This window comes from Mesoplodon densirostris, chromosome 13, assembly GCF_025265405.1.
Source record: "Mesoplodon densirostris isolate mMesDen1 chromosome 13, mMesDen1 primary haplotype, whole genome shotgun sequence".
Classification (NCBI taxonomy): Eukaryota; Metazoa; Chordata; class Mammalia; order Artiodactyla; family Ziphiidae; genus Mesoplodon; species Mesoplodon densirostris.
This window is the reverse complement of record NC_082673.1, coordinates 4988768-5002006: the sequence shown is the minus strand read 5'-3', so window position 1 is coordinate 5002006 and position 13239 is coordinate 4988768. Positions and strand designations below refer to the sequence as shown.

Here is a 13239-nt window from a genome sequence, read left to right as displayed (position 1 = left end):
CCGTGATTATCTGTGTAAGGAGTAGCCCTGGCCTGTGATTTTCTTTGTTGGTGGTGTCTTTGTCTGGTTTTGGTATCAGGGTGATGGGAGCTTTACAGAATGTCTTTGGGAGTGTTCCCTCATCTTCAATCTTTTGGAAGAGTTTGAGAAGGACCGGTATAAGTTCTTCTCTCTATGTTTGGTAAAATTCGGCTGTGAAGCCATCTGGTCCTGGACTTTCGTTTGTAAGGAGTTTTTTTAATTACAGATTCTATTGTACTTGTCATCGGTCTGTCCAAAGGAATAGCCTTAAGAAAAGAAGAAAAAAAAAAGACAGAAAGAAAAAAAGTCGCTACTTTAAGTGGGTTTCAAATGAACAAGAACGTATCAGTGGAGAATTAAGATCTCTCAAATTGCAATTACGAATTCGGCTCTAAAGGAACTGAAAGGAGGTACGGCAGCTCCTCTACGGTGACCTCCTCAGCCGACAATGTCAGAGGCACCACTGGAGACAAGCTCATCAGGCGGCTCTGAGCTCAGGATTAAGAGGAAGAGAAGCCACCGTGCTGTTGGCAGGGAAGCAACGTTTCTCAAAGGCAACAAGAAGGAACCCTGGAGGACAGGGCTCTCTTACACACCAGTTCGTAATTCCACACCCCCTGTGACCACGTGTGCAAAGTAGTTCAGAGCTGGCTAATCACATATCGCGTCAGGTCGCCCTTTGGGGACCCCCGATGGCCGTTTTCATCTGATTTCACCAGAGTATAAAGATGTCGTGTGTTCACAATGTCATAGTTATATCTACTGCTGAACAGAAAGTTACCGCACAGTGTGCAGATAAAAACAACACACAATTACGACCTCGTTTCCTGTGTGTCAGGAATCCAGGAGGGCTCAGGAGGGTCCGCCGTTCAGGGTCCCTTGTGAAGGCTGCACTCAAGGTGTGGGCTCCTCCAGGGAGAGATCAGCTCCCAAAGCCCACGGTTGTCGGTAGCATCTCAGTTCTTTGGGGCTGGTGCACCACGAGCCTCAGTTCCTTGCTGGCCATGGGCCACAGGCTGCCCTCGCTCCTTGCCCGTGGGCCTCTCCATCCCACAGCTTCCATGTGACAGCCACTCCACCAAAGCTGCAAGGGAGGGGCCAGGCAGCAGGGCAGGGGTCAGCATCTCAGTTAATCTATTCGTGGAAGTGACAGCCCAGCGCTTTCCCTGAATTCTAATCTTTAGAAGCAAGTCCGAGGTTCCCTCAATCAAGAAGAGTGCATGAGGGCTTCCCTGGTGGCGCAGTGGTTGAGAGTCCGCCTGCCGATGCAGGGGACACGGGTTCGTGCCCCGGTCCGGAAGGATCCCACATGCCGCGGAGCGGCTGGGCCCGCGAGCCATGGCCGCTGGGCTTGCGCGTCCGGAACCTGTGCTCCACAACGGGAGAGGCCACAGCAGTGAGAGGCCCGCGTACAGCAAAAAAAAAAAAAAAAAAAAAGAAGAGTGCGTGAATCACCAGCACAGGAATCACAGGTGGTGGAGGCATGGGGGGGTCGCATTTGAGGGTGTCCACCACACAGGAGCAGCGCGGCAGAATTCGTGTGTGGTGAAGACCAGGGGCTCTGAACTTCTCACGAAGGATGGCATATGGTAGAAATCTTTTCTAAAAATTGTACGAATTCTATATAACATGGGAAGCAGAAGTCCAGGAAAAAGTGGCTGATAGATAAATATAGCCCTGGCTCCCCTGCATGACAGCAGAATCAAAAAGTGTGGCCGTGGAAATCCTCTGCAGTTTACCTCTGAAAGCTAGGAAATGGCATGTGTAATTCTTCAGGTTGTATATTTCAAGGAACCTTAGAATCTCTAGGCTGGCAGGCCTGGGAATAGGAGGATTACAGGGTGGGGAGGAGAGTACTAGGAGGCCTAGAAGGCAGAACATTCAGCTCCACCCCTACGGAGAATTCCGGGAGCTCGGCAGTTAAATATGATTGAAAAGTACCACCCCTGATGCATGCTGCATATGAATCATTCTCAGTGAAAAGATCTTCCTGCGTCCCTGGTCCTCACTTTAGTGAGCAATGTTACTGAGCAAATAGTTACATTGACTGTGGGTCTACAGAACTTCAAACTCAGATTGAAAGAGTTAAAAAATGGGGATTCTATGGATAAAGAAGATGTGGTACATATATACAATGGAATACTACTCAGCCATAAAAAAGAACAAAATAATGCCATTTGCAGCAACATGGATGGACCTAGACCTAATCATACTGAGTGAAGTCAGTCAGACAGAGAAAGACAAATATAATATGATATCACTTACATGTGGAATCTAAAAAAATGAACTTATTTACAAAACAGAAATAGAGTCACAGATAGAACTCTAGAAAACAAACTTATAGTTACAAGGGGGAGAGCAAGGGACAGGGTGGGGAGGGATAAATTGGCAGATTGGGATTGACATATACACACTACTATATATATAACAGATAACTAATAAGGACCTACTGTACAGCACAGAGAACTCTACTCAATACTCTGTAATGGCCTATATGGGAAAAGAAGCTAAAAAAGCATGGATACGTGTATACGTATAACTGATTCACTTTGCTGTACACCTGAAACTAACACAACATTGTAAATCAACTATACTCCAATAAATTTTTTTAAATGGGGATTCTACCTTAAAATGAACACATATTAGTAGCTCAGTGAAATTTCTGATCCCAACTAAAGTGAAATCTATAAAGCCCTTCTATTTCATTTTATTTAACATAATAGGATTTTAATCTCTCAGATATACTAATGTTACTAGTGATAAAGATTAGACCTAACATATACTGAGAAATAGTCTAGCATAGTGGCCAAGACGCAGGGTCTGGGGTTCAAACACTGGCTTTTCCTGTGACCTTCCTGTCACCTAAGCTCAGCTTCCTCATAGATACAAAATATGGATCCAAGGTTGATGCGAGGATGAAAGAGATTGAGGTTAACACAGGTAGTCCATTTGCAATGGTGCTGGCTACTATCCTATGCTCTAATCCTCACCTGTAACCCTAGGAAAGCCAAGAAACTGCCTCTACGTTTCACCCCCTCAGCATACGGCACGGGTGGGCACAAGAGAAAGTTTTTATTCTTTTTCTTTCTGGCTTTTATTCTGAAAGTTCACACTGATGAGTTTTCCCATCAATTTTATTTAGATCAAAAATTATACCAAAAAATAGTGTCTAAGCAGACTCATCTGACAATCTGTCTTTAGCATTTTCTTCATACACATATACATGGGTACCATGAATTGAGTCACTTTTAACTGCTGTTAACTTCCTTTTGGAAGTGTAATAGTTTGATGACACTGTCATTGCAGCGAAAGACCAGTAGATGGCTGTCCACAGAAAGACACAAATACCTGCAGTAAAAGGCTTTACAAAATACTTTTCAAAGAACTACAAAAATTAGTGAAGGAAGGATGTGGATACAGATATTGAAAACGCAGACTTTGTAATGGTCTGAAGAATAATTCTTAAACAGACGAGTGGTTCCCAAAGGGAAGGGGGAGTGGGGAAGGAAAAGATTGGGAGTTTGGGGTGAGCAGATGCAAACTATGATATGCAGGATGGATAAACAACAAGGTCCTACTGTAGAGCACAGGGAACTATAATCAATATCCTGTGATAAACCATAGTGGAAAAGAATATGAAAAAGAATACACACATTCTGAATCACTTTGCTGTCCAGCAGAAACTAACACAACATTGTAAATCAACTATACTTAAATAAAAATTTTTAAGAATATTTTTAAATTTTAAAATGAGACAGAAATTTAATTCTGTTATTCACACTGAAATCTTCATTGCACTGCTGGAAGAAGTATCTATTGGGGCGTCACCTTCCCAGAGGGCGATTTACTTAATACCAAAGTATTTAAAATATGCTTATCCTTTGATGAAGCCACCAAAGAATAAGTGTATCTAGTCATTGATCTAAGGCATTAAGGCTGAGTTGAAAGATGTGTCTACAGCAGTGGTTCTCATCTGGGGGTGGTCTTGCCCCACAGGGGATATTTGACAATGTCTAGGGACACGTCTGTCACAACTGAAGGGGAGGGCCTGGTACAGGCACCTAGTGGGCAGAGGCCAGGATACCGCTAAACATCCTACAATGCGTAGGAAAGACTCATGTGTCCCCAAATGTCAACTGTGCTGAGACTGAGAAATCCCGGTCTAGAAGCATGTACCTCATGGTACTGTTTGTAAGAGTGAAGCGGGGAAAACACCTTAAGTGTTTAAAAACAGAGAACTAGTTAAATAAATCATGAATGACCCATCCATACAGTACAGTCATTAAAAGGAATGTTGCAGAAGCATATTTATTGTGCAAAATATTCTGTGGATAAAGCTTACCAAACTGTATATACAGTATAAGCTCACACTTTAAAGGGATATGTATGTATCTGAAAGTGTAAACAGGTGGTCCATCTCTGAATGTGGGATTCTGTATTTTATTCTTCTTTTGTGCTTACTGTTAATTTTTAATTTTTCTCCAATGAATATCTCACATCTAATGTTAGAATATTACACTTTTAATTGAAATCTGGGGACTACCGCAGCTGATAACTTTCAAGAGGAAAATATGACAAAATGTTTGAAACGAAATCTTATAAACTTCAAAATAGTGAGCTTTTCGTTGCATTTGTCTAATATCTCAACCAGCTGTTTCCTTAGTACCTAGTCACATCAATCACTTTTCCCATAAATGCTGGGCCATATCTTGCCTTTTACTATGCTGAAGTTCTTTTTCTATAATCAAGGAAACCTAAGAATAGATGTACCAGATTTGTTATTGAAAAAAACCCACAAATGTACTCCTCAAGCACTCCACCATTGAATTTCTGGCTGTCTTTTGAGCACTGGTAAAACTTGAATGCTACTCAAGTAAGCTTTCTCTGAAGATTCGTACTCGGTATTAATGCAACGGTGGTTGATCACCGCCCAGGGAGCTTGGGCAACTGCATTTTTTGTCTGTTTGTGGCTGGTAGCCACGCCAACACGTGAAAGCCCTAAGTTTTGAAGTCTCATTTAGGTTGCAACTAGTAAAACAAGAATGCTGGTTTTCGGACTTTCTGCTGCAAATTCTACTAATAAAGTATTTACAGCCAATGCATGACATTTTAAAATAACTGAACTGGAAAATATCCGAATTCTGACATTTAAGTTATTTGTTAAATGGAAGCAAAATCTAGTAGATATTCTTTGTGAGCCGAAGAAAGCCAGGTATTAGCGGTGCCTGATTATCACCAAATAAGTAAGCCAATGGTATTATTTGATATACGTTTTAAGTATAATTCCCCTCCAAGGAACAGAAGTGAAAGGCTCAAGAAAGGCCCCTAATTGGAGGGGTCAGATCTGTGGGGCTGACCAAATAACTCTTCCGCCCTCAGGTTCACCTGTAAGACAACACGACGTTATTTACTCTTGCTTCTACCCGTATCAAAACCCAACTCACCTATTTCGTCCTACGTAACCACTCCGTCATCTTTAAGAATATGTGTCCTCCTCATCTCTCCTGGCCACCCAGGTCAGCTGCCCGCTCTCGGGCTGTCCACTGTACTTTGTCCTAGTATTAGGGAGTATTAGGGAGGTCCTCAAGGGTCTCATCCAACATCACTTTATCCGGAGATAACACGCTTTCGAATTAGGTGGAGAGCCGGGGTCTCCAGGCGGGGCCTGGGTTGCACGACAAACACGGGGTAGTCGCGGCAGCCCGGCGTGCTCGCCCTCGCGTCCTGGGAAGGGAAAGAACCACGCTCAGGTGCTTTTCAGAAACAGACGGCACATGCTTCTGCCGGTCTGGGGAGCCAGAAGATGAAATACCGCGAAGGAATGTTCCAGGCCATGAAAAATAACGGCTAATTTAAAGAGTAAAAATGGACCCAGGTTATCAGTCATTTCCCCTATAATATCCACCTGAGTTAACTCAGAAGAGTTACCCGTTTGTTTAGAGCACGAGTGATTCGGTTTGTACGGGAAGAAGCTTTGCAGGGTAGAGGCCACAAGCACAGGAGTTGTTTTGACTCCGCAGAGGCCGGCGGCCTGCGCACCAGGACGGAGGAGTTTGTGGAGTTTTAGGCCAGGCCGCAATCTCCCCATCATCCCCGCCAGGTGCCCTGAGGACCGCGGCGGCGCCGCACCCGACGGCGCTCTGACTCCGCCGAGCCGACAGGGGGCGCGCGCGGCCGCATCTGGCCGCCCCTCTGCTCGCGCCGCCGCCTTAGAGCCCGCCAGGCGATTCCTCTTCCGGGGCAGCGTGGAGGGGCGCCCGGGACCCGGATGCAGACGTGAGCGCGGCTATATAAGGGCCCGGCAGGCCGCACACGTTCCTCTTGGAGGAAGACGCGGTAGCAGCTGCAGCGGATTTTCGGGTATCCCGCCCCCGCTCCTGACTCACCGCTGTTCGCTCTCGCGGAGGAACAAGTCGGTCAGGAGGCCGCACCGCAGCCATGGTGAGTCTGGGGCGTCCCGGTCGGGTCTCGGGGGGGGTGGGCGCGGGGGGTGCCCGGCTGGTGGGAGGAGACGGGACTCGTTTATCCGGGGAAGGGGGCTGGTGAGCGCGCTCGTCCCCGGAAGGTGATAGGCTGCCTCTGAGGTGCTTTTTCTCACCTGTGGGACAACAGGCTTTTAAGGACACCGGAAAGACTCCCGTGGAGCCCGAGGTGGCGATCCACCGGATTAGGATCACTCTCACCAGCCGCAACGTGAAGTCGCTGGAGAAGGGTCAGTGCGGTGGCTCCGGGGCGGGGGCGGGGGCGGGGGCGGGGGGAGGGACGGACTCGGGTGGGAGCAGCGGCGAGCTGGGCTTGTGAGGCTCGCGGCGGTGAGGCGCGTCGCCCGAGGAGGCCGAGCAAGGACGGCCCTTCGGCGTGGACCGCGCCCTCCCCCCGCCGTTGGCGATGAGGAGATGCTTACTGGGTTGAGTTGCGGTGATAGTCGCGTACGCTATTCTGAGCCGGCGGCCTTGCGGGCCGCTGAGGCCGCCCCTGTCGTGAGCGAGGGCCCAGACGCCTTTCCCCGCTTGCAGTGTGTGCCGACCTGATAAGAGGCGCGAAGGAGAAGAATCTCAAGGTGAAGGGGCCGGTGCGGATGCCCACCAAGGTGAGAGCTTTGGCGCTCCGGGGCGCGGGGGGCCGCCGGGCGGCTTCGGGCCGAGCGCGCAGCCCTGCTGTTGGGAGCGCCCCGCCGGGAGGTTGCGGAGCGCGGCGCCCCCGCAGCCTGGGTGCCTGGTGTCCTCTGTGTTCCGCTGCAGACCCTGAGAATAACGACGAGGAAAACCCCCTGCGGGGAAGGTTCCAAGACTTGGGACCGTTTCCAGATGAGGATCCACAAGCGCCTCATTGACCTGCACAGCCCTTCCGAGATCGTCAAGCAGATCACTTCCATCAGCATTGAGCCCGGGGTCGAGGTGGAAGTCACCATTGCAGACGCTTGAGCCAGCGGCTCTAATAAATTGATGATACTCGGCCGTTAGGCTTCGTGGGCTCTCATTCCTGACCCTGACGGGCCTTAGGGCGGGACTCGTGCTCCGGAATGCATTCCACCTTGGAAGCAGGGTGACTAGAAGTAGGTGGGTAGCCTGGGTTCTGCTCTTCCTCAGTGCGTCTTGCAGGGCCCCCTGAGTCCGTTTGCACGTGACGTTGTTTGAGCGCTGAACCGCATTAGCCGCAGAACGTGTGAGACCTTGCGTTGGTGGTGAGTACGCACAGCTCTGGCCACCTGCGGGAGCCCTTCCCAGGAACACGTGTCCGCGTTCTACTCTGGAAGACCCGACTTGATAGATGCGGGGTCCTGTCAAAAGTTTCGGGGGCGATTCTCGCGTGTACAGCCGTGGTCAAGAGCCAGACGCACTAGAGGGCAAGTAGCGCGGGGAAGGTAACACCTTGGGTTTCCAGCCCCGGCTCTGCCGGGTGGTCATGGCTCCTTTTAAACTGGGCAAATTTCGAAATGTTTTTGAAACTGTGTTAATAAATTTTATAGACGCCGGTGCCTTGATATTTTAGATTAGAAGAGAAACGATCCCAGTGCTTAGATGAACGTTAAGTTACACCTGTAGACGAGTTTTACATAAACTCCTTGGAATTACCTTTCACTGAATGTACGTAGGTCGTTCAGTAGGAGGCTACATTAACGTGTAGTTTGCACATAGATATGAGCGTCATAAATGTACATCAGCCTTCGGTCCGAAAAGCACGTCGCAGAGGTCACGTTCCGTTTATTCAGGCCCCCGTTGGCCCAGTAGTGGATGACACTGCTTAACTGCTGGGCTCTGCTTATGCGTTACATCTCGAATACTCCCACTGTAGACGTAGGAACTGGTTTTGAGGTTAAACTTGCCCGGTGTCCTAGGCTTAATAGTGTAGCTGAGATTTCAGTGGGCCCATGGGTTGAGAATCCATCTTGATGTCCCATTAAAAGTATTAAATTTTTGCTATTCGTTTATAATCGGATGGATGTGCTAAATACTTGTTTTTCTGTTAGAGAAAATTTCAAGAAGTATCTCTGACAAGTATATAAGCATTTTACAAATGATAAAATTCTCCTCAGAAAATGTCCTCCCGTTTGCTACTCTTACTAGAATCACAGTAATGAGATTCCCGCCTTTCCTCTGGGCTGGGGCCTAGTCCACTTCGGACTGCCTTGTCCACTGGCTTCAGTTACCACCTGTGCAGTGTTAAGATTTCTGTATACATCCGGCTGTGTGCCAGGCACCAGCGCCTTAGCGTCCACAGACCCTCCTGTTGTGTGTTTTCTCTCCCAGTGCCTGGCCACCACGTGCCACACAGCCGGTCAGACATGGCACTTCTCATCCCTTAACCCTCCCCCACTGTTCTTTCCAACATCCAGGTTCTTTTGATTCTAATTTTTTCTCTTAGCAGGTCTCCACAAAACATGGGATTTTGAAAAGATTTCAGTGGTGCAGAACCTGGAAAGAACTATGCTAAGGTTAACCATTTGTAACAGCAGTAGGCCAGATCATCAACTTTTATTAAACTAATTAGCTTGGGGATACAGGAAGAAATGAAGGTTTCATTGTAACTGTTCTATAGACATTGGGCTGTAAAGACTTGAGTAAGAGTTAGACAGGAGGAGTCTGGTTTGGTTCCTGAGGCCAGCAGCGATCCGTTCTCCTTTCCTAGAGAAGCTGGTGTTCTCAGTTTAACTCTAGAAGTTGGGAAGAAAATAATCACCCTGGCAGTGAAACTACTAACTTGTCCTCTAGCCCAGTTTTCAGGATTCTTTGCACTAGAAGGGGAAAGAGCTGTTGTGGTAGCGGTTAAGATCATTTTAAAATTCAAGTACCTGGTAATGTGTGGTCCCCAGATGGAAATTCCAACAAGCTTGTTTCAGTACTCTTAAGTGTATTGCAACTCAGAAGTCTTTGGAATATGTGATCAATATCCTGAGAACTGGTTGTAAAAAGATCTCAGTTCTGTGAAAACTAAGCGGCTAAAAAGAGTAGGTTATTGTGCAAAATACGCAGTCATAAGTCAGAAGGTATTGAAAGAATAGCCTGAAGGCTTTCATACAGTTTTGAAGTTTAGCCGATGGCATGCCAAAGTGACTGGTGCTTCGCAAATTGTAATTTATCGCACTCAAATAGTTGGAGTTGTATTTAAGCTGTAAGCAATACTTAGGGCCTGTAATACAGCTAAAATACAGCACTTAAGATTTGAGGAACTGCTATTATCTTCAATCTCTTAAACACTCAAAATGCCTGCTTGGAAATAAAACCCCTACAGGGCCTTCAAGTGTTACTAGTAACAAACCAAAGTAAAGGTAGTTGACATAGTGGTGATGATGCCAGCAATGCTGCGTCGCAGGCCAGCTTGTATGGGTTAGGGAGGGAGAAGGTTGAACATGGGAGGCCTCTGCATCCTTACCTCATTCTCATTCCCTTTAGGGTCACAGTGCTTCTCTTCTAGACTCGGTGGCTACACGTAACGCAGCAGGAACATAAGGCTGTGCGTTGCTAGATGAGATTTTTCCACCTGACATCCCTGAGTATGTGTGTGCAGGAGCTGGGATGTCAGGTGCATGGGCAGGAGTGTAGAATTCGTGGCCGTGCTGTCAAATCTGTTCCAAACCTAATTGCCTGGATATGTGGGCTCGATAAGATACCTCTCGGAGCCTCAGTTCTCATGTGCAAAATGAAGGTACTCTATCTATCTCAAGGGCGTGTTGAGTGTTCCTTTGTCTCTGGGAGACATTTTCCAACAAAACCAAGACTGGTTTGCTAAGTGCATAGATTTCTCCCACGGGGACCTTGATTCCCACAGGCTATGTGGTACACTGCTGACCAGTGGTATTGGTCAGATTACTTACAAGGGCATTTTGAGAAGTGTACTTGAATCCCCAGGGGCCTGGCCTTTCTAAGTGCATCCTTCACCAAAAAAGGGACGAAGCTGGTCTAACTCTCCCGGAGAACCTGGCAGAGCCAAAATGTCAACCTTTTCAAAGTAAGGAGCTAAGTCAGTTCTTAACTTCCTACATTCTCTGAACAGTAGATTTCACTTCCTTAGCAAATTAAACTTGCAGAATGAAAGAACTTGATCCTTCTGTGCAGTCTGTCCTATAAAGTGCTTTTCTTTTTATAGAACCCAGCCCAAAAGGTATTGTTAATATTCAGAACTTTTCATATGAATGTAGTGTATGTGATTTTTATCTATCTCCTCTTAGCTCTATAAAGTCTATATCTCCTTTTTAAAAATACAAATGAGACAATACTAAATATTCTGTAAATTATTTTTGTCTATGTGTCTGGGAGATGTTTCTATATCTGCACATACCTCATTTCTTTCAGTGAGTACTGCATTGTAAGAGTGCACCTTTATTTAACTGGACTCTACTTGATGGACTTAATAGACACTTCCTGCTTTTTTGCTATTAAAAGCACTTCAGTAAATATGCTTTTAATATTTCTTTGTTCACTTGTACAACTGTATAAGATACGTTCCTGGAAGTTGAATTTCTGAATTTTGGTTGAATTGTAGATATTTATATGTAGTGGCTGATATAGAAGAATTAGAAAGTCATGTATTAAAGAACATTTACTGTGGGTGTGTATATGAATGTTTTTCTAGGCTAGATAAAAGATGCTATCAAATGGATGCCCTCAAATGACTGTCCATTTATATTCCTACCAGTAGTGGAAATGCAATAATGTCCATCTGCTGGACAAAAATCTCATTATTTTAGCTGTGCCCTCCACTTGTTTATTTTCTCTTTCTGAGGCTCCTGTTGATTGGATAACCTTCTGGAGGTCCTGTGTGTCGCTTTCTTTCATATGCTCTTTTAGTCTTTTATTATGTGGGATATTTCTTGGACTTTCTCATCTAGCACTTTCACTGATTTTTTTCATGTCAATTTTTTTTTAAATTCCCTATTGAGAATTTCAAGCGTATGCAGAAGTAGAGTGAATGGTATAATGAACCCACTCAGCTTTAAGAATTGTCAACTGATGCCAGACTTATTTCATGTATAACTCCATCCTCTCCCCCAGTCAACCCTCAAATTATTTTGAACTTAATCCCAGACATATTTTTGATGCACATTTACTTTTCAGTGTATTCACTTCAAAAACATAAGGACTCTTTTTTTTTTTTTTTTTTTTAACGGTTCAGTGATGTTGAGTATATTCACATTGCTGTGCAAAAGCTCTCCAGAACTTTTCCATCTTGCAAAACTGGAATTTTATACCCATTAAAGAACTCCCCATTTTCCCCTCCCCCAGCCCTGGCAGCCACCATTCTAATTTTTGTGTTTCCTACTTTAGATACTTCATGTAAGTGGAATCCTGCATAATGTGCTTTAGGTTCATTCCTGTGCTGTGAGATTTTTTTCTTTTTTAAGGCTAGTAATACCATTGCGTGTGTGTGTATATATATACATATATATATATATACATACATATATATATACACACACACACACCACATTTCTTTATCCATTTATCCCTCGATGGACATTTGGCTTGCTTCCACCTCTTGACTTGTGAATAATGCTGCAGTGAACACAGTAGTACTAATACCTCTTCAAGATCCTTTCAGGTCTTTTGGATATATACCCAGGAGTGGGATTGCTGGATCATAGGGTATAACTGTATTTTTTAATTTTTTTTAATGTTCTCCTTAGTGGCTGTACCATTTTACATTCCCACGAAGGGTTCCAGTATCTCCACATCGTCCTCAACACTTATTTTCTGGTTTTTTGATAGTAACCACCCTAATGGGTGTGAGGTGAGAGCACATTATGTTTTTTTTGTTTAACCTTTTAAACATGGCAGAGTATTCAATATTGAAATACAAAGAAGCTGGTTTTTAATTGCATTTCCAGTTTATACACCAAGTATTCTATCTTGAAGCCTACCAAATTTTTCCTACCAAAAGTTTTTTCTTTTGCTATAGATTTCTAATTTCATTCCACTGCAGTAATTTTGTGTCCATTTCTTTCCTCAGATTTAGAAATGTTTTGGCCATTATTTCTTCAGGTAGGCTCTCTGCCCCTTTCTCTCTTCTCCTGGAACTCCTGTAATTATTGCACTGATCTGCTTGATGGTGTTCAAGTCCCCAGGCTCTCTTCACTTTTTCATTCTTTATTCTGTTTGCTCCTCTGACTCAGTAATTTCAACTCAGTAATTTCAAATGGCCTGTCTCCAGGTTTGCTGATTCTTCTGCTTAATCAAGCAGTCAAGACTGCCCCTAAATACCTCTATTGAAATGGTCAGTTCAGTTTGTGTATTCTTCAGCTCCAGAATTTCTGTTTGGTTCATTTTATGGTTTCTCTCCCTTTGTTATTTCTCACTTTGTTCATGCATCATCGTTTTCCTGATTTTCTTTAGTTGTCTATCTGTGCTCTCTTTTAGCTCATCGACCACCTTTTATTATTTTGAATTATTTGGTAATTCATAGATCTCTCCTCTAGGGTTGGCTTCTGGAGATTCATTCTGATCAGTTGGTTGGGCTGTGTTTCCCTTTTCTTTGTATGCCATGTGATCTTTTATTGGGAATTGGGCATTTGAAAAAACAGCCACCTCTCCCAGTCTCTGGACTGGCCTTGTATGGGGGAAGTCATCTCAGCTAGAGATTTGGGGGACCTCTCAAGCCTTCTCTGGGGATGCATCTTCTCTGGGCTTGTGTGTATGATTTCCTAGTTAGACTTGCCACTGTTTTCTTCTCAGGAGCCTGCAATCTCTTACTCCCTCTGGTGTCTGTCTGTGGCACTGCATT

At 45.2% G+C, this 13239-nt stretch overlaps 1 protein-coding gene and 1 non-coding gene across 2 annotated transcripts; both read left to right on the top strand.

The window, feature by feature from the left end:
• The first annotated feature begins 6326 nt into the window (after window positions 1-6326).
• RPS20 (ribosomal protein S20) lies at window positions 6327-7478 on the top strand. The gene is made up of 4 exons (XM_060116261.1): window positions 6327-6462; window positions 6634-6733; window positions 7038-7111; window positions 7263-7478. Exons 1-4 carry the CDS (start codon window positions 6460-6462, stop codon window positions 7443-7445), a joined length of 360 nt encoding a protein of 119 aa, XP_059972244.1. The 5' UTR covers window positions 6327-6459; the 3' UTR covers window positions 7446-7478.
• On the top strand, window positions 6905-6971 carry LOC132501139 (small nucleolar RNA U54). Its single transcript, XR_009534171.1, has one exon. It is a non-coding gene; the product is annotated as a small nucleolar RNA U54 (small nucleolar RNA).
• Window positions 7479-13239: the final 5761 nt, after the last annotated feature.

Bases quoted from the DNA above. Each gene is read 5' to 3' on its own strand.
- RPS20 (XM_060116261.1), top strand. The intron at 6,734-7,037 runs GTCAGTGCGGTG...CCCCGCTTGCAG, and splicing joins CGTGAAGTCGCTGGAGAAGG to TGTGTGCCGACCTGATAAGA. The intron at 7,112-7,262 runs GTGAGAGCTTTG...GTTCCGCTGCAG, and splicing joins CGGTGCGGATGCCCACCAAG to ACCCTGAGAATAACGACGAG.